The 25,430-nt window shown below is 41.3% G+C and overlaps 1 protein-coding gene across 1 annotated transcript in view; it reads right to left on the bottom strand.

Annotated features, from left to right (window-relative positions):
* LOC141014502 (partitioning defective 3 homolog) overlaps window positions 1–25,430 on the bottom strand; it is a 357,805-nt gene that overhangs the window by 146,933 nt on the left and 185,442 nt on the right. Inside the window, exons 13-14 of the mRNA XM_073488320.1 lie at window positions 15,581–15,766; window positions 14,884–15,054 (exon numbers count right to left, since the gene is read on the bottom strand). Of these exons, the coding sequence (XP_073344421.1) occupies window positions 14,884–15,054; window positions 15,581–15,766 (357 nt within the window). The remainder of the gene's footprint in view (window positions 1–14,883; window positions 15,055–15,580; window positions 15,767–25,430) is intronic.

The raw sequence follows: 25,430 nt of genomic DNA on the forward strand, positions 1-25,430 counted from the left end.
CAATTTGAGTTTTTTTTCCCCCACAAACATTTAAGTTACAGTCACGTTTTTAACTGAAAGGTTTGAATAAAAAAAAACAAAAAAAACAGCTGTTTCTCTGTTTCTCAACTTTGCATATCTCCACAGTGCTGTGTCAGTGATGGATGCACCAATTCTCATACTGGTACAGACTACTCTAATGTCATTAAATGAAAATCTATTCTAAATAGATATTGCTACCTTCTACTACTACCAGTTACATTAACATTTTACGGCATTATGTTAAAGTACAGACATTATTAAGTTAATTAACAATTAATAACTTCATTAATAGCCCTAACCCCAATTCAGACTGATAGAAGATTTACGTCATTACTTTTGATCTACTTGTTGGATTACATTTGGATAATTTATTGTTCATGTCATAAAATAATCAATAATCTTAAGTGAGCGTATTATGACATCCTTTTGTTAAGTAAAAACCACAGATACGGCAAAAATAATAACAACAAAAATTTACCCACAAATGAAGAAATGGGCCTGCATAAAATGGCCCCTAATGTGACGCCATCAATACTCCAGAAACATGGAACCAGGGCTTCAACGTCGATCTCGGCTTACATCGGTATTTTCTGGCTCAGCAGTGTGAAACGGCTCCTGTAGTAGTCAGAGCTGGATACAGCTCCATGGATTTCTCATAGGCCAATAGACAGCTGCCTCTAACAATGATCCCCAGTAAATGGACCAGTGACATTTGCCATGTGGTCGATATGCCGCACTGCTGGTTATTGAGCCCACTGTACACTCAGTGCATGTGTCAGTCTTGACAGGGGACACGGTTAGCAGTTAGGCTTTGGGTCTGGGACCACTGGGCCCAGATAGTGTCCACTCTTCAACAGCCAATAGTCTTTCAAATGTGGTATTTTTAGACAATGAAGCTACCGCAGTTAGAGTCAGGAAGTGGAGAAAAATCTCACATCCACGTGCAGAGAGTGGCCTTATTTCCCACGATGCTTCATAGCAGCCTGTGGGCTGCCGCGGGAATGCACTGAACTCCCTGTACAGGACCTATTACAGATAGCTCCCTTACAGCTAGATAGTCTGCACAGTTCAACTCTGTACCTCAAGCATGCTTTAAACCAGAAGGCCCTGGCTAATATTGATGTCTCACAACACTCTGCTGGCTCCCGGCCAAGAGTAAAAGATCAGACAACAACTGCAGCAGAAGGACAGGGGAGCAGGAGGAAGAGGAGGAGAGAAGATGAGGAGGAGGTGGTGGGGAGTATTTGGTAAATAAATGGAAGGAATAACAAGAAAAAAGGGAGATTGCCAAGTCGCCTTCTTGTGGGAGTAGCGTGCCCTGGGAGATGCATACCAGGGCAGAGGGACTTATCGGCTATTTAATATAAATGAGAGGTTTAATGAGGTTGAGAGTGCAGGACTTTATCGCAGGGAATTGATAAGAGTGGGTTGTGCGGAGAGGAAGACGCAGTGTGTGTGTGAGAGTGTGTGTGTGTGTGAAATTGGGGGCTAGGTCAACACAATTACAATCACAGCCAAGGCCACTGCGAGCCTTATAATAAAAAGCATGTCCCCGGATGATTCAGACTCAATAAGGTTCAAATTGTTGAAATGAAGATTTATTTTACTCGCTTCTCTCTCTTTTACTCAACCCCTCTCTGCACAATTTAATCTGGTTCAGATGTGGAGACTTGTCAGTTGTCATGAGCTGAGAAGAAGTAAGATGGAGGGTTTTAGGGAAGAGGTAGGGAAATGAGTGGACACGGTGAAACAAGAGAGCAAGCAGCTGAGAACCAAATGATATCAAAAGTATGTATAGAATGTGTCAAGAGGAATGGATCTCAGAAAGACAACGATGTCACTGTCTCTATATATCTCTCAGAGCTGAACGGGCTCATTTTAAAAGTATTCATTGGCTTCTATGGCAAATAGACTTTGGAATCAACTCGACACAGAGGCAAAATGGTAGCAATTTAATTTTTGTGTATCCAGTATTAATTAAGTTTGCTTCCCTGCATGCTAATGCTTCGGCACACTATGCATGTTTACTGACTTGTGAAGGTTTACTGACTACTGAACGACAAGCTGGGTCATTTTTATGTAAAATCTGCATCCTCTGCTGTCACCTCATATTATTATTACTATTACTATTATTATTATTATTTGTAGTAGTAGTAGTAGTAGTAGTAGTAGACATAGTAGTAGTAGTAGTAGTTGTAAGAAACATCTTGTGATGAACCGGAACAGAGGCATTTTATGGCAGAGGCAGCAGGTTGATAAAATAAAGAAATTGTAGAGTTAACATGAGTATCAATCATCACAATTGCAAAAAGAAATGTGCCAACCAGAAAAAAAAAAAACATCAACAAGCTAGAATTACCGCCTCACAGTTGTAAGCCTCCACCAAGCAGTTCACATATCTTATGTTGTCTTCATTTAAAGACTATTTTTACAGAGGAGTACGGAGGACTGATAGAGAGCTTTGTCAAATGGGGGAATGACAATCACCAGAAGCTCAATGTCAGTATAAGATATCAAACCAGTGACTGCAGCGCTTCAAATATAGACGTTGCTGCAAATTGTAAAATGTGGAGGTTTCACACAGATGTTCAGCTTGGAAGCACAGGAGATCTAATCAATCATCACAGTTTCAAGGTGAGCAGGCAAGATTATTGTCACCAATTCAGTATTCACCCGAATGTGAAATATTGTCACAATCTCCCTTACGGTTCCTGAGTTATGGTGTTGACTAATGGCTGGAAAAGTGTTTTTGCAGAACATTATGATGTCACAGTGAAGTTGACTTTTGACCTTTTAGATATAAACTGTCATCAATTCATTAGTTCATCTTATTACATATTAGTGACCTTGACCTTGGACCACCCGATTCTAATTAGTTCATCCCTGAGACCAAGTGATAGTTTGTGCCAAATTTGAGGAAATTCCTTTCAGTGTCCTGGAGATGTCGCATGGGATGAATGGAAGGACAACCGGAAAAACATAATGCCACCTGCAGCCGTCATCAGCTCATAGGCATAATAAAAATTAAAATCTTTGTCACAGTGTTCAAACTCAACAAGAGCAGCAGCACATTGGTCAAGGCTCTTATGTGTCCAAAACTGGATGTGTATCTTTCAGATTTTCAGTGTCTTTGTTGGGGTTTTTGTGCTTTCTTACCAGTGGTTCTCATCACCTCATCATGTGTTTAATCTGTCTTAATCTAGTCATTTTCAGAGTGGATTATCCTGTTGACTGAGGGAGAGGGCAGAGCACTGTGACTTACACTGAGCCCAGTCAAGATCATCTGCTTCTCAGCTCCCGCTGGACTCACTAAGCATGCTTGTGTGTTTGTGTGTTCAAGGTAATGCTTTTGTTTGTCTATAGCCCCATTCACACTGCCCTTTCAGTGCGGGAATCATGCGACGATACTCCGCTTCACCGTCGGTGTGAAACTAACAGATCGGAGAGGGGGGACAGTTTCCCTGCAGCTCTGATCCGCCAGTGTCTTTGGCAGCTTATATGAGGAAAAAAAATACAGCATCCATACATGGATGGCATCAGAGCCAGATGGCTAACGCAGGTGAATGGCGGTGATTATGTGACGTGATTTGGAGCAAAAAAAAACTTTAATTCACCATGTCTTCATCACTTTCCACTATTGTGTTGTTGTAGTTACTGTCCCTGGTAACTGAAAAAAATCACTGTGACTGTCAGCCCTCCCGACTACAGTGAACTTTCCCCCAGAAAACAGCATCCTTCCCTGCGAGTGAGAGTCAGACAGAGTCCTCTATTCACTGATGACGATTATGTAATTATGTAATTTAGAGCAAAAAACGTAACTTTGTCACTTTCCACGATGCATGGTGGGTCAGGATTATAAACTTGGTTCAGTGTGAACGAACAAAGGCGGCGTAAAGGCGAGCCTGCGTTGCGGTGATAATGCGGAGTCTGTGTGAAAAGGGCTACATAAATACAGACACACATGTGCATGAATACATGTATGCACTCACACACTCTGATGCTTCCCTCACACATTACAGAGCATTATCGCTGCAACGAAGGCTCGCCTTTACGCCGCCTTTGTTCGTTCACACTGAACCAAGCATCTGCACCAGCATCTGTAACTTTCACACAGACAGCGAGGCGGAGTATCGGAGCATGATTCCCGCACTGAAAGGGCAGTGTGAATCGGGCTTGTGTTTGTATAAATGCAGACTCATGGACAAAAGGGTGTTCTGCCTGACCTTGAGTCCTGAGAGTAGTGAATGAGAAGAAGCAGTGTGTTGACACGGCTGGTCTTGAGCTGTCAACTAAGGCTAATAATGTCTAGTCCATGGCCATTTTTTGGCCTTCTATCCTGGTCTCAGCCTGTTGCCATGGCCCTAATCCAGTCAACCTCCACCATAATGCCGTAATTACAATCCTTAAGCTGCTGCATCCTGCCCTGGGCACAACTCACCTCTCTGCTGGCTTGATACCACACTTTCATTAGCTGCTCACATCCACCTACAGCTTCATCTAATGCCAGTGCTTCCCAAAGTGGTTGCCCAGGTCTTTTCAGAGTTCTTTGCAAAACTTCAATTTCACAACAACCTCTTTCAGATGGGAAATAAGCAGGATCCAGCATGGTGTGTGTGAATATCTCCTGGTCAGGTTTAACTCCTCCACCACTGTCGTTTCTTCAACTGAAGACAATAACTGTATTTTCTTTGTGTATGTACTTTTGAGATGGCAAATTAGGATGATCTAGGCTTACACCAGACAAGAGGGTTAACCATCAACTCCATCTATAGTAAAACAAACCATGAGCAGACATTACATATGCTTACACACACAACTCAAAACATGGGACAGTGATAGGCTGCTATTGATTGTGAATGCAGCCCGCAGCCTGGCGCCACCAGCTAAGCTACAGAGATTTAAAAGGCATCCAGCGGCACTACAGGAAGAGGAGAAAAGCTCAACTTCATGCAAATTTACTCTGACCTGTGAACACAATGACAAGCTGAAGCCTTATTTCAAGTCCAATAGAAGTAGAAGCTCAGGAGCTGTTGACTACTTTGCTCCACTAGTGGAATGAGGATCACTTCCAGCACGTAGCACATTTTAAAAACAGCAGAAAACAAACTGCACAAGAGGAAATAAACAACTCCCTTATGACTAAATGATATTTGGGTTGTATTTACCTCACTGTTGGTTAGCAGGTTCACTACCTTAGCTAGTTTGAAAGCTAATACTACATATCGAACACTTTCTTCTTTTGTGATTGTGCGCTACAGAGAATAATGTAGCAATGTTAAAACATACGCTAAGATGTCTGTAATGAGGCCAATTTAAATTACATGTCTTAATCACTTTTTTACTGGCCGTATGTGAACAGATTGTAATGTGATGTGAAAAATGAGACCTTCCTGTCTCTCTCGGTTGCCTATACAAGCCTGTGGACAGTTTGTGTAAGTTGTTTAATGCTGCTGGACTGTGGAGTTTTGTGAAGGACCTGGCTCAGATTTCCTGCGACAGCCCAAAAGACGTGACTTTATACATGTTCCTTCTCCGCTAACAGAAAGCAGTCATAGCTAATGTTTAGAAAAAGCCATTTTAAACATTTTCACTCAACAAGGCTTTTACTTTAACTGAAGAGAAATGTAAAACACATTAAATGTGGCCATTTTTCCCCAACCCTATCCTTCTCTCACAGTCACTTACATCAAACAAATAGTATTCCATCTTCTTTTCCACTCTTCATTCAGGATCCATATTTCTGGTTGCAATTCATCTAGAGTTGACTGTTAAAGCTCGAGCACAGTGCAATAGTATCATATACAGCCAACAACTGAACACCACATGTACAATGCTGCTAAGTGAAAGGAACGTGTGTAAATGTATTCACATACAAGCCTGTATGTTGCGTAACAACACTTGGGTCTTCAGACACTAAAGCACACACTTCACCTCTGCAATCGTCCACCATGCCCAAGCAGCCCACTCAACCACCAGATTCAATATATTATTTTCTCAATTGGTCCTATTGAGTTTCCCTTGCCGCTCCTAAATGAGTTATTCCTCAGAGAGCCGGCTGGGAATGAGGGCCCAGCAGCCCCGGAATTGCATTTATGCTGCTCTGTGAGCTACTTTCTTCAATTTAGTCACTGCTTTATTGCAAACTGCATTTCCCAGAGTGCACTGCTCGGTGCCCTCGCTCTATGCTCTTTCTATGAATCTCTGTTATTTGCTATGAAAACAGGGGAGCAATCGTTCCTACATGTCATGACCTAATTGGACTTCCATCACTCCATATTAAGTTTAGGGGTGGGGGGGTGGGGGATTGGGGGTGTAACATTTCCCTCCCTCCACTGGCTTCTGATGTGGGCCAGCGTCTCAATGTTTTAAGGTCTCTCCCAGCAGTGGCCAGCTCAATACTAATAAAACCATAATTTACTAGGCTGGGGTTCTGATTGATAGCTCTCTCAAGGCTCTATCGATCAGTCCTCTCTCATCCAAGTGAGCATCTTTTGTTAGGGCCAGCCACTTCCTTCCCCCTTGTCTCTTTGCATAAACGTTCTTGTAGTGACTAACAGCAATGCTTTTGGACTGGATTACAAACAGGCCAATTGGCATGCTGAGGAGACTACTTTGCTGCTCTTTTATATACAGACTAAGCTGTTACATCTACTCTCTTCACAGAGTTAACTAAGCTACTGTCTGTAAGCTCTATGATGCAACAATGCTAGTTGTGAACACAGGGAGCAAAGTCTCTGCAGGCTTTGATCTTATTCCTGTACCCCATGCTGCTGTGCATCAATAATAAATCAGTGTTCCAGCTTGCCCATTACCTGACCATGATCCCTAATGGTTAGCTGCAAGATAGAAGTTAGGTAAATGATGATCCTTTGTTGGCCGTCATTACAAAGCAAATGGCCTTAGATAGAACAATGAACTGTTTTTAGAAAAAGGTCATTTTTGCTTCCTCTTCTTGTGAAACTGCCCACTGCTTATGTGATACTCACTCATATCATTATGACAGCCTTTTAATGTGGGTTGACCCCCTCACCTCACTCTTCATATTGCCCTGTCATTCTTATATATCACACTGTCACATTCCTTCAATTTCAAGCATTGACATTAATTAGCTGTCATGTATATCAAAACCTCAGCAGTGTCGTAAATATCGGCATCACTAGTCGGCATTTGATGAGGCACAGCCGACAAGGCTGGACATTTCTGTGAATGTGGTACTGTGTCAGTGGTTTAAGGAAATGAGAAAACAGGAAACCAGAAACACGTTTTCTCAGCTGACTAAATGCACTTGGCCACTTTGCGGTGGTTTCTCTTACCACATGGTATTTACATAATTGCGGTTTGCAGGACTGGAAAATCTTTCAAGTGGTCAAAAGATGGGGAATGCTTTACATAAAAGCTTATGTATGAAGTGAAAGTTGCAAATATTCAAAGCAAATGATAGCACTGCCATCCTTGGGCAGAGGCTCTGTCTCATGAGTTACCATGAGAACTCTATGGTGGAGCACCACAATGCAAAACTAATAATATGAAATTCAACTCAATCTGTAGACGTGTCGAATGAGCAAAGCAAACAGACATGAGAAGAAGAGAAAGGTTTTGGGGTGAAGCATCTTGGGTGAAGTATGTTTTTGTTACTTGTTATAAATTCAGCGCTTCATCGGCAAGAAGCTGTAGCGCTTTCAAGAAGGACGACAAAAAAAAAAAAAAAAAAAAACACACGACAACCAGTCTGTCAAAAATAGTTGATGTCTGCAGGAGATCTCCGTCATAAATAACATCACGAATGCACAGAGAGGCGTGTGCGCACATCCTGTGATGAATTTTAAATCAGAGCAATGAAACCCAGCCACAAGTTTAGTTATCATCAGTCTGTCTGCTTTTAGATTCTAGTGTGATAAATATCTTAGTAATGTCACGAACTGCTGTAGCTGTTGCAACAGACAGAAACAAACATCCACCACTGAGCGAAAGTTCATAAACAGGATGAGGGGGGTTTAGCTCAGACATAAAATTCATCGTATTTTTATAGGCATAATATAACCCTCAATCTCTACACATTTGTTACTATCTTAGTTTTAACAATCCTCATTGTAATGATATCATAATCATATGTCCAGTTTGTAAGTTTTAGCCACAGCAGAAAGTAGGGCAGCTACAAATCTCAAGATCACATTCAAATAAAGTGCTCGTTAATGAGGGCTATATGTCACTGCGAGACACAGTAAAGTGATCATCCTTTTGTTCTGCAGTCTATCCAGCACGCCTCATCTCAGCTTCTGAAAGATTTTTACATTTGTGCTACACTTCGCTCAGCATTTCCCATTTACAAGGAAATTACTTTACTACTCAAGCCAGTTAAAAATTGCTATTGCTGCAGGTTCTTCCATCTAATGGAATAAAACTGTATCATTGAGATTTCTATGTTTGAAAACAAATGCCATACTTCCAAAGAAAATACACATTATGGATTATGTTTTCAAATTGTGAAAATGATGATGATCATTAGTCATCTTTCGTACTCTTCGTACTCATCTTTCGTACTCATACCTCAGTACGAAAGCACTGAGGTATTAATGTTGGTTAATTAAATAAATGCATGTACATTTTTAAGAAGCTAGCAGTAGTGGAGGGCACACAGTTAAAAACAAATCCAGGGTGCAGTAGTAAGGTTGAGTTAACTGGCTAATATTTATGGATGAATTAACAGCGCGCAGCACAGTGGGCTACAGTTGTATGACGTCAGTAGTAGAGGTAGACTGATTACCGGCCTGGCCAAATATCCGGGCTGATATTCAGCATTTTTCCAATTATCGGCATCCGTGATTTATCTGTTGGATTGCCAATAACATAAACTAATTTAAAGATGTGCTGCTTTGGCTCTGATGCAGCATCCTCTCACACAATGTCCTGCCGACAACAATATATGATTGGTAACACGTCACAGTTAATATAAAACACTGAAACAACTATAAACACTGAATAATCTGAATGTGCAAAGAAACTAGTAACTAAAATGATCAAAGAAATGTAGTGGAGAGGATGTATAAAGTAGCATTTTGTCTGCAAATGAATATCGGTCCCAAATGTCAATTTTCAGTCTCCTTGATTTCTAATATTTGGCATTGGTATAGGCCATGAAAAAGCGACATCGTTCGACCCTAAGTTGGTAGAAAATCAGAGAACCCATCGCTGACAGAGAGCTGTAAGTGTGCCTGTTGTGGTAATAAGTTTGATAATATACAGTATACACACAGTTATCATGCTTAAAAACTAATGCAACTGTTCCTGCTTTCTGTCCTAATGTAAATATTCAAGCTAATGGTGTGTGGGCGCCTAGTACCATGCAGTTAACTAGTCATGCTTATTGGTGTAATCTGATGAAAAACAGACAAATATAGCCTAAATTTTGCACACAAATATGGACATGAGTGATACAATGTTTTAACTACAGGTGGTCTTGTTCAGGTCTAAGTAAAGACAAATACACCTGCATTTAATATACCATGATCAAACATCTGCACAGCATTATCTCCTAATTCACTTCTGTAGTCTTTTTGTCTTCATGTGATTGGACTGACCTGGATATGGGGGGCTCACACCTCATCATGATGGCAATTGAGACATGTGTACTGGAAATGTGTAATGTGGACAATCTTTATATTTACTTTTTGACTATTATACAATAAACTGTATTTATAATAATGTATCATAATCTAATATTTTGTGATCATACTGAGAGACACTGACTGGGAATATTGCCCTGAGGTTAATGTGGCCAATTATCTAATCAGGAGATGATGATTTGTTATTGTGGCACAAATAAATACAGGTGTCTGTTTACTTCTTTACTTGATGAAGACCATCTGTGGTTGAAATTATTCTAGTTAGCTCAATAACAAATAATACATAAGTGTCCCAGTGTTTTTCTTCTTCTTCTTCTTCTTTTTTTTTTTTAAGTTACTCACTACTCAAGTGAGTTTTTTAATTAGTACTCATACTCAAGTGGTTATTTTGATAATGACTTTTACCTCTACTTGAGTGTTTATGAAAAGTAACAGTACATTTTTGGCTACTCTACCCACCCCTGAACAAATCTAACACTGACTTTCAACAGCCACACTACTGTAACAGATCATCATTTAATTCAATCACATGACTTTGTGACTTAAGGGCCTATCTCTTCGCTAATGCGAATAACATAGATGGAGCACATTCCAGAAGTGTGGGCCAAAGAAAAAAAATGAAATTGAAATGAAAATAAATGTAATTGCCTAACACATGTGATGATATATTAATAGAACTCAAATATAGAAGGGGAAATTATGAAGTCTCTGAAGCAGCAATGCAATTACAATGCTTGAAACAAATTGGCAGTGACCAATCATATCATTGACTATCTGGGGCACACTGGTACTTTTTCAAACAAGGGCTATCTGTGGAACCAGAACAGAGGAAGAATGTATTATTCTGGAACAGCGTTCGTGGGCATAGAATGTGTGTGCATGGGTTTCTGTGTTTGTGTGTTTACTAAGAATATTACATTATAAACTTTTTCTGCCTACCTTTGTCTTCTACTTGATTGCATATCAAATACAATATAAGGTATTGGTAATAGGACTGGTCAAAACAAATTTAAAAAAGCTTCATCTGCTCCTCTGACTTAGATCTTGTTGCTTTTGTCTTACTGCTTCTTCAACCCACTAGGTGGGGCTCCATCAGTCAGTTTCTATGAGCAATTTCAAGCTGCACATAAAAAAAAGAGTGTAAAAAATTCTTGAAATTTGTTGCCAAAAAAAAGATTTTACCCTTGCTGAATTGCGATTGAAACAGACTCGGTGAATAAATTATGACGTATGAAGCATGTGACTTAACTGAAACGTTCCTCAAATTAATACATGAAACAAACTGAAGTACCATATTTCCAAAGTGTTTTCTAAATTGTTTTTCACCTTTTTTTTGTGCCTGCCGCTGATTTAATTGTGTTATCTTGTTGCGTAATCTTCTGTAAAAGTCTCATGGCGACCAACCTGTATCTCAACAACCAAACTCGGATTTTATAGTTACGGGTGGATGGAAACATGCATTGATTAATATATTCTTTCAGCTACTGCTGTCCAATATGGCAAGTTTTTCTTCACTTGAATCCAGGGTCTAAGGACAGAGGATGTCGTTCACTGTACAGATTGTAACGCCAACTGAGGCAATGTGATTGTGATTTTGGGCTATATAAATAAAACTGATTTGATTTAAGCTTAGATAAGAGCAGTAAGGGTCCACACTCTTCAGATTTTATAATCAGGTTCATGGGGACCTTCCGGGCTTGTGCTCCATTAAAAATAGTCCCCATGCTGTGTGGCTGCTTTGTTAGACTTGAATACATCCTTAATCATGCTGAAGTTTTTTTTTTCTTTATTCCGAGGTCGGCAAAATTTCTCATTTTAACCCAAGGCAGAGGCCACTCATCGGCACTACTTTAATGGCAGCATAAATAGACCAGGTACTCCACATCAGACATGGGCTTAATCATTGGCCCTCAGTAGTATGAACCAGCCTATTGAAACACTTGTCTTTGCCACTGAGAGGATCTGCCTGGATGGATCTAACCCCAATGGGCCTCTGGCAGACCTTGGGCAAAATGTGGAAATGTGTGTGGGTGTGTTTTTGTGGGGATTATACATTTGTGTGCGCATGCCTGTGAATAGGCTAGTAAGTGGTCACACAATGATGTCACACAGTGCACTTCACATTTTCATTAAGGTGAATAATTCATGTTACAGAATATTATGCTGTTAGAACATTTCAAGTTACATGGCATCGAAAAAAATGGATCGTAAATGTTTTTGGTTTTGCAAACACCTACCCAACCAAGCAGCTTAAACGACTAAAAACATTGCACTGCTCTCCTCTGACAAAGTTGATGGTACTTTGGCCGACAGGACCAAGCAATGATGAAATCAATGCAGTTTTCATGGAGTAAGGTGGCCTGGATACGCTGCACCCACCCCCCCGCCGATGCATTAGGCTGTGCTGCTCGGCTCCTCTCCCCTGCAGACAGTGATGGATCTGATTCATTTCAATGGTGGCCTCCAGTGCTCACTCCCATTCGGCTGGGTGACAGTGGCAAACTGGTGCTGGCTCCCCACATAACTGCCTGGCCAACACAGCAGAGCAGGGGAGAAGGGGGAGGTGGTTGTAACTGCTGGGGGCCTTCGTCGACATTTAACTTCGGCTTTTCTTATTTGAGGTTTGCAACTGACCTTAAATTCCTCATTTAGAATTGTATCTTCTCTTTACACTGTATAATAAAAATCCCTCTAGTGATTTTATGGCACCTTTTTAAACCACTAAGCTTCCTGAAAACACTACATCTTCAGCAGTACATGATTGCCTGTAATGGGAGTTTAATGGATGGAATCTAAAATGCACTGTTACATTTCCTTCTCCTTTTGTGTCACACACTCTTTATACCTTTCTCTGCAAGATGTCTTATAGCAACTGATGTTGAAATAAATGTCAAATTATATATAAAACTTGTCAAAATGTCTCTCTAAATTGTGCTCTAAATGGATCAAAAATGTAATAAACATCATCTGTCATCCTTTCAATGACAGAGTGATAGTTAAATAATATTTTTAAAAAAAGGATTTTAGCTGTGTCAGACTGTGCTTGTCTGTGACCTTAACTGTCTGCTCAGTGTCAGTCTGTCTACCTGTCTGCCTGCTGGTGAGGGATTAAAGAGGACAGGAGAGTGACTGGACCGAAGTGATAGAACTCACTGAACCTTGGGGCCGGGCTTTCCCCAAAGGGACATGTGTCCTCTCCTGTAGAGCAGAGAGGGGTGGGGATGGGGATAGAGGAGGGATGAAGGCTCGAGGAAAAGAGAATGGGTGTAGACCAAACACACATTTAAGTTCTATTACAAAGGCGCCCTGCATTCTCTCCCTCTCTCTTGGATCAAGTGAGGGGCATCTCACCAAACTGTCAAAACTGGGCAGTGCTGATAAACTATGAAGATTCAGTTACTACACTGCCCATTTCCCATCTAAAATGTTTTCAAAAATATATTTTAGTTCACTGTTTAGTGGTAATATGATATCGTTTGTTAGCAGCCAGCCGCCAAACTGTTTCCTGTTTCAAAACAGATGACGAGTCAAAACCAAGCACGCACAACTTGCAATATGTCACCCATCAGCAGGAGTGTTTATTGGTCTGGTGCGCCGCAGTGCATTCTGGTTGTTTGCGAATGTGAATAACACTGCCCTTCTTCTCTGTCATGTAGCACCAATTTTACTACTACATACACAGAGGGCTTAACTGAGTGAACATATTGTTTGTTCATTTTTTTTTTTCGTGCATTGTGAAGTGGTTAAGTGGAACGTTTTGTACACTTCCTGTTAAGCCTGCTGCTTTTTGTTAGAGACAAATAGTTATATTATTTATCTATTGGGTTTTAAGCAGGATTTTGTAGTATTTGCTAAATTAAATTAGTTGCTGTTTTGTGCCCTAAGCAACCAAGCAGATGTATACAGTATTGCAGGACCCCAATGAAAAACTGCCCCTAATTGGAAAACAGTGAGGTATGGAAATATATGTCACCTGCGCGAGTTCAACTCCAGTCCCTGGCTGTATTTATCAAATGTTCTACCTGTTAAACTATGTTGTGCCACAAGTTGGGGGGAAAATGGGTGTTGAAAATTGACATTAAAACAAGAAGAAAAAGAAGTGCACAGGGCGTCAGGCCGATGATGTGGGGTGAGAGGAGAGAGGGACAAAGCGCTGAGAGGAAGAGGCCAGCAGGGAGGGTGAAGGGCAGAGCGAGGGACTGGGGCTCAGCGTGGTACTCCAAACTGACACACAGCCACGGGACACAGGCTCCAATTAGAGTCAGAGCAACACTAATCAAACCTGATCTACAACCTCTGGCTGCAGGCTCAGTGAATGTGTGTGAGTGTGTGGACGTGTGCGTATTTAGGATTATTGATGTGTTTGTATTCACACACACACACACATCCACAATCCTGAAACACAGTCACACTGTGCTTAGCATTTCACAACTTGCTAAATCATGTTTGCATTCATCTTGGTTTTTACTTCAGTATGTGAACGAACAGTTTAACAGCGTTTATCTGGGGGAGAGGTAGGCTGGGATTAGCTCAGAAACACAAAGGGTATTTCATGAAGGCAAAAATCCCCTCACTTTCAATATTCTTGACTGTCGTCTAATGACAAATATCCACCTGACGGCAATACATATTCTTTTATCTGCCTGTCCTACAGCGCTATTCCGCAGGCCTGTCAATCACAAGTCAGTGAAGTGCTTCTTAGATATCATATCAAGGCCCACCGTCGGCAAAGAATATCATACAGTCCAGGAAGGGGGGGTGAGACGGTATCACCCATCTCACACAGGAAATGGGACTGTTTGAAGATTTGCATGGTGGTGTGGTCGCTTCATAAATGTCCTCCTTTAGCTATCTCAAAGCAACAAAACCCTATATGGGATAGATTAGGGCCAGCGGCAAGGTAGAGGAAAGCCACTCTCATTTATCATTCAGTGCACTTAAAATGCAGCTATCCCTCTTCTTCATTCAACATGTCTTCCACTTGACCACAGACAGGATTTGAATTAGTACATGCATGTGCGTTTCTTTTGTCTGTGTATACATTTTGTGTTGTATGCTATGTGTGTAAACATGGGGGGAGTGAAATGCACAGTCCATCTTGGAGTTCTGTCAGCTCATGATTAGAATACTAATAACAATATCTGATTAAAGAAATAAACAAAGGCAGACCATTTCAATCCTGCTCCTTGTGATCAGTCCCTAGTACATCCGTGTGACTCCTCCCTGACAGTTAGCCTACCTCACTGTTTTTGGACACCAGCCGGGCCACAATTAGCTGAATCATCCCTCGCTTGTTGCCCTCTACAGACATGGATTCACGCAGTGTCTCCATGGCATCCTGGTTGGTCATCCCATGCAACGACTCCCCATTTACTGCAATGAGTTGGTCATTGACACGTAGACGCCCATCCTGCAGACAAACCCCATCAGCAAAAGGTTAAATACGACTTTGAAAATACTTACATCAAGGTTTTATGGTTACCGTCATCATTAGATTTGAGTAGGAACAACATGAACGTTCTGCAGCTGCTCTTGAGGCAGGATTTTAAAAATCACATGTAGCCTCTCTCCAAGAAAATCCCATTAAATACTAGGGCATGATCATAATCTTGTTTTCCTCTTCTCTGGAACACATTTTAATGACATTGTTACACTCTCAGTCTGACCCAAACCACCAGTATTTATGAACACTTAAATTAAAAAGTTCAAGGGAAAAAAATAAATAAATAGGAACATTATTGTCCAAAGGAAAAAAAATCACAACTTGGATGTCATGCCACTTGAACAGCATTAACATCAAGTGACCACTTCAAAATTGTAATGCCAAGGACTGTGATTCCATGCTGTATAGTGGTCCACATACACCGTTGTACATGCCTGAAGGTTCTTGGTTGAGATAATGGTCAGAGCATAAGTGGGTGGGAGTAGTTACTTGCCTTGCTAGCAGCACCGCCATTGATAATGGATTTCACAAAGATGCCCAAGTCGGTGTGGTTTTCCTTGGACCGATTGCCCTTGACGCTCACTCCCAGGCCTGCTGAGCCCGAGTCATTCAGTGGGATCTCAAAGGTCATGAACTCTTGTGTACCATCAGGGGTTAACACCATGTCGTTTTCCTCAGGCTGTGGGTATGAAAAAAAGAAAGAGATGTCTTTTTGATTTTGTTTTACATGAGTTACATATTTGTCATGGCTCTGGCACTAATAACGTGCTAATACCCTTTTTTTTAAAAAAGTGAAAAAGACAGGGTACAAACATGGGCACAAAGCTCTGAGTATTTTGAGCTGATGACTCATCTTCCCACCAAAAGTTGGCAAACTGTTGTTGCGGCCAACTACAATGTCATTGTTATATTCAGAGGGCTGTGTGAAGTGTAACTTAACTTTGGTGAAGAGACAGAAAAACAAAGAGCAAAAAAAAAAAAAAAAAGATAATAGACACTAGTGGAACAAAAATTGAAAGAAGAGGGATGGTGAATGACAAGAAAATGGAAAGCAGGCGGGAGACAAGATAAAGAGGAGAAAGATGAGGGGAGCAGGAGAAGAAAGCGAATGGATAGCAAGCATGTCATATATCTCAAGGCTGTCATTGTCAATTGGCCGTACTGTCTAGCCAAGCGCTGCTAATTCCTTTCCACCGTCATGAGTTCAGTGTAGGAACAGTGGGGACAGCGGGGAACTTTGAAAACGCCAGGTAGCAATTTGGCGCTCAAACAACAGTGGCTTCCTTTGAACAACACCCCTTTGAAGGATAATTGTGACATGTTAAGAACCTGACCCTCCTTCCCTGTGCGAACTGTGGGCCTTTTGTTGAAAATTACCATAGTGGTGTTTTGTTGCTGTGGCCAGTGGTGCCGATCCTCATGCATGGTACACTAAAAAATGGTTCATTTCAGCTGCCAGAGAGGTGTGAGAGAGCTACTGTTGAGTGTCTAACACCCAGCGCGATCAATTCAGCTGGAAAATAGTCCATCAAACAACCACTCCAGTTTCTTTTCTGACAATTTCCACAGGTGTCTAACAAAGACCATCTGTAAAAAAGATAACCAAAGGAGAAGCATTTGTGTGTTTTGCTTCTCGCTCGCAGCCAAACAGAAGGGCGAATGAGGTGTGAGTGAAAGCTGATGGTGTAGAGAAAACACCAGAGGCATCAAAGAGCTGGCAGTTTCTCTTTTGTGTTGATGACCAGAAAACCTGGTAAAGGTTTAAGAATGTTTAAAAATAATTTTCATTCATTTGTTTACAAAAGGTTTCTGGGCTATAGCCAAGATAAAGTGAATAAGCAGCGTAACAATAAGCTTTGATCTCACTCCACAGTTGTTCTACCCTAACGGTTTGAAAATGAAACAAGGCTTCTTCCTCTGTATATTTCATAGAGAATGTAACAAGTCTTCCTCTACATTGAACTGCTCCACTTGAGTTCTTGAGAGTTAGATACCTTGCTCAAGGGCACCTCAGCAGCAGTTGTTGAGAAAATGTTTGCCGAACCACTTTTCCCCCTGCACCTTTATGTTCAGCAGACGAGCGCTGACAACTGTCCGATCATGAGCCCGCTCCACAGGAAGCTTGAGAGCAGTGCTGTAATACTGTGATTGGCCAGATTGTACAGTACATGCATCGTTATTGCCATGGCAGCCAAATCCACATGAACAATACTGGCAGTGAGAGCAATCAACCCCAGAAACCCACCCCAAAACCTCTTTAAATAGACTCACATCAATACACATGCGTGCACACACACAGAGCCAGATGGATGGCAGCCAGGTGTGTGCCCTTCACAGCTGCTCGGATAAAGAGTGAAGCAGAGGAAAGAGGGGAAAGATAGAGCATAAGGTGTCTTTTTTTTGCCTTGTCTGAGGCTGAGGAGTTATTAGGATGCAGCGGTGCGTTCAGGTGGAGGCTCTTTTCAACACCCTCTGACTGAGCCCCTATTCTCCAGACAGCCGTCCTATCTGCCCCCTTTTCTTTCTCTCTGCTTTTCTTCTTCTGCTTTCAAAATGACAGTACACCTGTCTGTGCAACTTGCCAACTGGGCTTTGTCCATGACTGGACCCTAAGTAAATTCAGACTGCTGGAATCCATATAGGCGAGCTGCATTTCAGCACCTCCGTTTCCATTACTGAAATCACCGGCACTTGTCAGGAACTGACCCTTTGCTTCCCCTCAGACGTCTGAGTGAAGCGGGTAGGGAGCAGGAAACAAAACAATTGAAAAACAATTTATCTAATGCGGGGGTAGATGTAACACATCACAAAACAATGTTTGATTTCCCATTATTGTTTAGAGCTTGTAAAGACATAATGTAAGAATTTCTTTCAGCTCTGACAGCTGCTATATCGAACCTTAACTCAACTCGAGCATTGTGTTAAGTTGGTTTCCATTGCAGGCCCATAGCAACGAGGCACAAACATACAATTTCCACTCTGAAAAGCATGCTCGTGGATGAATGGCCTTGTGCGTCATTGGCAGGGTCAGTCTTTATCTTTAATGAAGATGTTTTATCAAAATAAAATAAATAAATAGTGGTGGTGAGTTATGTCCCTGGAGAGGCTTTTAGCCCAGCAGTTGACGATAGTAATACATTGGATGCAAAAATTACTTTGGATGGACCCTGTCTGAGCCCGTGTGTGTCTATATGTGTGTGAGTGAGTGTCTGTGCGTATGCGCTCTCTTCCAAAATGATGACAGAATAACCACCCACTCAGAGCTGTGTTCCGGGAATAGCGGGCCGAGGCAGAGAATGAGAGAGCAGTGTAACATTTTCATCAGACAGGAACAAGCGCCGCTAGCCAAGAATGAGTTTGTCAGGCTGCTTGACAGACCTCGTTGCACCGATTCAGCTCAGGCAGAGCCGGATTGAAATACCTCTGAACAGGAGAAGAAAGAAAGTCTGCTGATTGTTCCAAGCTCAGCCCTGTGTATGCACCTGGGACAGACAGCGCAAAAGTACTTACAATAGATGAACTGATGTAAAAACACTGCAAGGCTTCTTGTTTAAATAAAAAAGCAAACGGGAAAAAGTTTTATGCATAATATGTCTGTTATCAGAAAAACTCAAGATAATTCACTGCTGCATTGTGGGTTCAACATGTTTATTTAAATCAAATTTGTTTCTTGGGTATGATCAATGGCTTGAAACCTTCTCCTGCCATGAAGTGACAAATCCAAAACTGCACTCTACACTAATGATGGCTGAATGTGTTCACACCTCTATCCCCACTAGTTGCTAAAACCAGGAATGAAGTCTACCTGGCTGAGAATATAATTGGCCTTGCACATTTACCAAAAAACTTTATTTTAAGATAACATTGAAGTTGACTTCCTTAGAGTGCTGGCATATCTGCTTAAGTGCATATTTGCATGCACATGATGGCTAGCCCACGTGTCCTGCATTCCTCTGTTGGGCCATTGGTTGTGATACTGAATGTGAAGCGAGGTGGGAAGACTCAGAACGCACAACAACCATTGTGGAAATTTTTATCAGAGGAAAAACTTTCTCAGAAACTTTTGCAGATTTGGTCACATTTTCAGAAGACCCATAATAAATTTAGATTTGAAGCAAACTTCATGAATATTTTTTTTAGTAGTAGTAGTATGTGTTCCACTCATTCCATCACAGAAAAATGAGAGCTGTAGAAATAATTGGAGGTGAAGACTGCCATGATATAAATTTTCTTTACAAGTGTATGTAAACTTTTGACCACGACTGTATGTTCTCTGTTTTGGACAAAAGAGGTCTATAGAGTGTGTTGCATCACATGTTGTAAGTCACAACAAATACCAACATTTGCAAGTGCGCATTGATGCAGTGGTGCAGCCCTCAAACTTAATACTTGTTGTAATATCATTATTATCATTATCCCAATAGCTTAAGTGACTAGCCACTTGGCCAGCTTGTCACAGAAGCCCACGTCGTGTTCGTTTTGCTCCCTGACACAGCCGTGCAGTCACAGTCTATTATACGATTAAGTCCTTCATTAATTAACACTGTGATGGGGTAGGGACCATTTATTACAGTCTATTGTCCTGGCAGGGGAGGGCAAAAGAGGTAGCATTTGAGCAGAGACATAAACAGGTGAACAGAGGAGGGCAGAGAGAGGAAAGTGTTGCTCATCAGTCTAGTAATAGAGCCCAGCCTGCTTAATGGGCCCTTTTGTTTTGCTTCTAGCTCACTTAACTTGTCACGTGCTAATAGGAAAGGTGTGCTGGATGTGTGCAAGTGTGAATCAGAGAAACAGAGCAACAAAAAAGAAAGAGTGAGATGCAAGAGAGAAAAAAGAGAGAGAGAAATAGAGAGTGCAAATGAATCACAATTACTTCTATTCACACATAACTCTGAGTTCTCCGCACATCACTGCCTAAAATAATTAACACTGCTGGAAACTTCTTTCCACACTTGGCCCAATTTGGTGACATAAAGGTCATTGGAAATGAATTTAAAAGGGCTAAAAGAAATCAGCCATGGGTGTAATTGCAAAAGTGGTGCACGTGTGATAAGTATTGTACCACAAATTTCTTTTGGCTGTGTTTCTACTCGCAACATTTTGTGACAAAAGGGGCCGAATATTAAATACGTCTAAGCCTAAAAACAAATCCAGCCTTTTCCAGGTACAAAGAGGGACTGAGAGCTTTTACACAACACTAAAGGGCATGAAGCACACTGCTGGCAGTGGCAGGTTTTAAGTGTTTGTGAACTACCATGTTCTTCACTGGGTAATCCAACACATTTTGACTCAGCACTGACAAACATGGACTGTTACCCTTTGGGGATTTTCTAAATGAGAAAGCTCATTTGGCTCATTAGCACAACAAAGTCTGTTTGTACGGGTGCATCTGAGGCCAGATCTGGCTACATCCTTACAAATGCATGAAGGCTACTGGCTCTCAATGAAGGCACTGAGTGCATTTCACCGTGATCAACCAAAAAAAAAAACATACCGGTATACAGGGTTGGCTCGACACTGGATGTTTCTATTGGTGATTTAGGAAGCGATTACATCTAATCAAAGAGAACATCAAAAAATAAAAGGTGACTTTCTAACTGTGCTTAGCAACTGGGAATGTTTGCAAAGGTGTTTCAGTGGAACCAAAGTATAGACGCACATCAAAAAGCAGATGCCTCTCATTTCAAGCTTCACTATGTCCAGCTGTATATGTACACTTCAACCCTTTATGTGTTCTAGAAACAGACGCTGAATCCCCTTTGGGAGAGTGAGTGTGTCGCCATAAGTGGCCTTTAACTACCTTGTTTATCGGCATAGCACAATGCTGCGGTGCACCCTCCCGTTCTCTGCACTGACAGCAAGCATAATTATGGGAACAGCTGCTGAAAAGTGCTAAACGAAAACAGGTGGCGTCGACTAGACACGCTCGGAAATCGTTAACCAGCCTGGCATTGTCTTCAACCACGCTTGGCAGCATTAGCTTTAATTACGACAGAGCATGTTTCTGAACTCTGCACTTTTATCAGGAAACCTTTCTATAGGAGCCAAATTAATAATGTAGTGAGGACTCATCAGCATTCTTGGAATAGAAGGTGTCAGTGCTCAACAAAAGGAAAACACGGAGAGAAAAGGAAGAGGAAAAAAGTGGCGGAAAAGTGCAATAGGAGTGATTTTTTTCTGCTAAACTTCAGGGACTAGGAGAAAAATATGATTTTTATGAAGCTTTCAGCAGACAATTTGGATAAAGTGTTCCCAGAAGAGAAAGCTTTTTGGAGATGGGGAAGAGATTTTTGGTGCCATGGTAACACATTGGGGTCCTTACCTACCAGATCACTGTGCCCTGTCATTTCAGAGACATTTTTAGGCATAAAGTGGAAGAGAAAGTGACCTCTAAGATGCATCTACTGCTGTCAAACTGTTCTAAAGAGCCCTGTAAAGTCATGGATGCTCTCACTGATTGTAGGTTGCCAAACCGCAGCTCTCCACTACTCCTTCCAAAGGCCTTTAGAGCAATTCCTGTAATTTGACTTCACCTGAGTTCCAACTCAGAACAAATCTACAGAGTAGGGGTCAGCTATAGTAGGGGTCTAGACATTTGCTACAGCGGAGCAATTTGCTGATTACACTCAATTATATTGAAGCAGCTGGTCTGTTTTAAAGATTTATCATTGAGTACAACTGGGAACTAATTACGAAAGAAGTGTGAATACCCGCAAAAAGGTTACAGGACCTGAAATTATCAGCTCTACCAGTAAGAAATGACTCATCTCCTCGAGTTGTTTGCCAAGTTTAACTAAGGTAAATTTCTGGCTCAGAAACCTGCTGCTATATACATAAACTCCTTTAAAGACAGACAAGAACCATTCTGTCTTCAGTACTTTAATAACAGAAGTTACAACAAATTACATCATCCTCACAGTGAGGCGGAAAAGCATTACTCTGTCAGACATCTAATTATATTAACACCAAAGATGAAATTTTTTTGGCATGGCTGTAGATACCACATAGCTTAAGATAGCACTGTTTTATCACCACTTCAGTGGAATAACCCAAATGGTTTATTATCTTCTAAATGCTGCACTGTGAAAGCATTCAGAGGTTAATGTAACTGCTTTGTGTTTATAAGTCGAAAGATTAGAAGGAGATGTAAGCCAAGATACAGATGAAAGTTAAAAGGGAATTCTGAATGTTGTACACATGATTTGTATCTGAGTTACATGATGTCTGGTTTTTCACACAAAATCACAGTTAATTGATGCCAGATAAACTCTTTATAGCTTTTAAGTAAAAAACAAACAAACAGAGAAACGGCTTATGTATCCCAGAAATACAACCATTGCCAGATATCCTCTGTTTTTCTACTGTTTTTTGTAGGGAATGTAGGGATGACAAGGTCAAATTCCGTCATGAGGGTTAAACGAAAGAATGAGGAGGAGTGAACTTGGCTCTAACTTGACAGATCTGTGCATCATTTAGTTACCTCCAAAGACAGGGGATCGTGGTATGTTTGCCTTGTATCAATTCATTTCTCCCTCTAGCGACTCGGTAAATGGATCTCTGCGGCAGGGAAATCAATGCAGCTTCATAACTCTGTTCTTGTCTTCCAACTTTAACCTCACTTTATTGCAGGGCAACAAAAGCCAGCTGTGTAACACCATTGGAGGAATGAATAAGGCAAGGCAACAAAGATATCATCTGCTGTGGATAATTATGCAAGGCAGTGCACCACTGATGATGATTGCCTTGATTTTGGAGCGAAAGAACAATGGTGAGCCTGTTTGAATACCTGATCCGTTTCAATGAACCAGTGCTTTTATTTCTGCTGTGTAAAATGATTCCAGAAACTTACGCAAATACAATTATTTCAGCTGAAACTATGTCAAATTGGTGGAGCAGTCCCGAATGCCTCAATTACAGTCCAGTGGTAAAAAAAAAACATGGCAGCGAGGATTTAAAACCAGGCCACCGGGGTTGGCACTTATGAAACAGGCCATTAGTCTGCTATAACTGTCAGCAATGCTGTCACGCATTTGTCTGCTGTGTCCCCAGCATTTGCACGAGCCATAAATTCAGCGGTCACATCAATCAGAGGCTGTAATTAATTGTGCAATTAAGATTCTCATTGCTTGGCAGATATAGCTACTAATGGATCAGTGACAAGTGTGATATGATCATAAAGAGAGGGTTTTAATGTACTGTTTAATTGCTCTTATGTGGTCCGCAGTGTTACAACAGAGGCTTCACGAGCCCATTTGTTCGTCACAGTCCGTAGGTCTATTGGACGTAAAATATACTGTTCATCCAGGGTCATGTAGTGATGTAAGGGCAAGAATGTACAACGTTATTATGGCAATTGAGCATATGTGACTCATCAAGCCCATACAGTGTGTCAGGTTTTGCATGGAGTGTTTTTTTGTGTGTTGTTAAAAAATGTTTAGGGCATGATTGAGTGTGCACATATGTATGTGCGTCTGTAAAATGAGTTGAGATCACAGCAGTCATGCTGAAACAGCAATACTGATTCACTTACACTGTAGCAAGGGGTTTAGAATGAATTAAAATGATTTGCCATTGCAGGCCTACACTGTATTTCCTACAACTCACCCTTTACGTAACAAACTGGTAGTCCCAGATTATATTTCTCTGCCTTTGTTTTGCTGTGTCTGCTCTAAACTAAATGGCCACAACAGGTGTTCAGGGCGCAGATGGACATCTTTATGAGGAGGCAGCAATACCTCCTTGACTGTTGCCATTGCTTATTGTGCAGTGAAGCGTGACATTTGACTTGGTTATTACAGGAAAAAAGGGAGCTGGAAACACAATCTCCACTCTACAAAGCTGGGCGATGTGGACTGGAGGCTCAGCGGCGCTCGCAGCTGTAAACACAAACAGTGCTGCTCGCTGAGAGATAAATGGCAACAATAAATAACATCCACTGGCTATGCGTGGGACGTGTGTAGTGTATTTGTGTGTGTTCAAATATGCTTAAGTGTGCCTGTCTTGCTTGTGTGAGGGAATTTCAGTGGTGTGTATGTATATAAGTTTGTCCTGGGTTGATTCGTAGTACAACTTTACTGTCAAGCCTTGCTGTGGCCAGTGTTACCAGGCAGGTAATTGCATCTGAAGTAATGAATACCATGAATAATGTGAAGGGAGAGGGGAGAGTATGGTGCTTGCTGTCAGACTAAGTGACGGAGCAAACCACGCCAGAATAAATGTTGCCAATGTACGTTTTATGCAAACCACATATATGTTGAAACTTTATGTTTCTCTATTTTCCATTTTTTGTATGCTGTGACAACGCTTTGCTTATGGTCTAATTACATTTAGGCCATTTAATTACTTACAGATTCAATAAGAATCATAACAAAGGTAATGAAGACACAAGCGCTCAGATATCTTTTGTAAAGTTATCAAAAGACCACAACGCACTGAGTCACCATTCATATTCATGCAACAAGGTATGTCTCACACAAGTCTTTCTACGTCCTCTGATGATACAAGCAATGAATTAACATCCAAACCCATAGGGGGCAGCAATCCTTCTCACTTCCTCCCTTTAGTCTGTTCATATCAATGATTCCAACTCCCAGAGCTGTCAAGTATAAGAAACAGCACGGCATAAAGTGACTTTGTTCACATATCCGTTGATCAGCCTTCTACTCAGTCTCGTTTGAGCTGAGCTTTAAGGGAGAACTCTGTCTGTATGTCTCGGCTTGCCTCTCGCCTCGTCTAATAATGAACATGTGTTATAATCCGAAGGTCACAGGGTTCATCCCATAGAACCCACCATGTAAAACACAACAGAGAACCAAAGAGGTGAAAGCCCCTCTGTGAGGAATATTAAACGACACTGTGTTATTATGGATGTTGAGGGTTAAAGAGAGGAAAAAAATAGGCATGAAAGGGCAGGCTTATTAGTGATGAGTCCAGTGTTTGGTAAAGGTTGAAGCTGCTCTACTTCTCTCATACAACATAATGTATCTGTCTGAAAATGTCCATTGATGTCCTGAGAGTGGAAAGGGAGAGGCAAGCATGCAGACAGACAGAGACAAGGGGAAATCACAGAGGCAACACCCCACTCTGCTCTATTGCCATTTAACCTTTTCTCTTCCCAGCAAGTACATATTTATTGAAAGCTATAGAGAGCTACTGCTATTGCTACTGAAAGCATGTCAAAATACACCCCAACCGTGGTAATTAAAGACCCAACACAAACATGCTGGGAGGGTAAATTAATTCCTCTGGGGGCGCGTGCAGTGTGCCTGGCATACAATAAAACATCTAAACAAAAGGAGATGAGGAGGGATTTTCAGAGCTGACATTAAACATCAGCAGGCAAA

Source organism: Pagrus major, chromosome 19, assembly GCF_040436345.1.
Source record: "Pagrus major chromosome 19, Pma_NU_1.0".
NCBI lineage: Eukaryota > Metazoa > Chordata > Actinopteri > Spariformes > Sparidae > Pagrus > Pagrus major.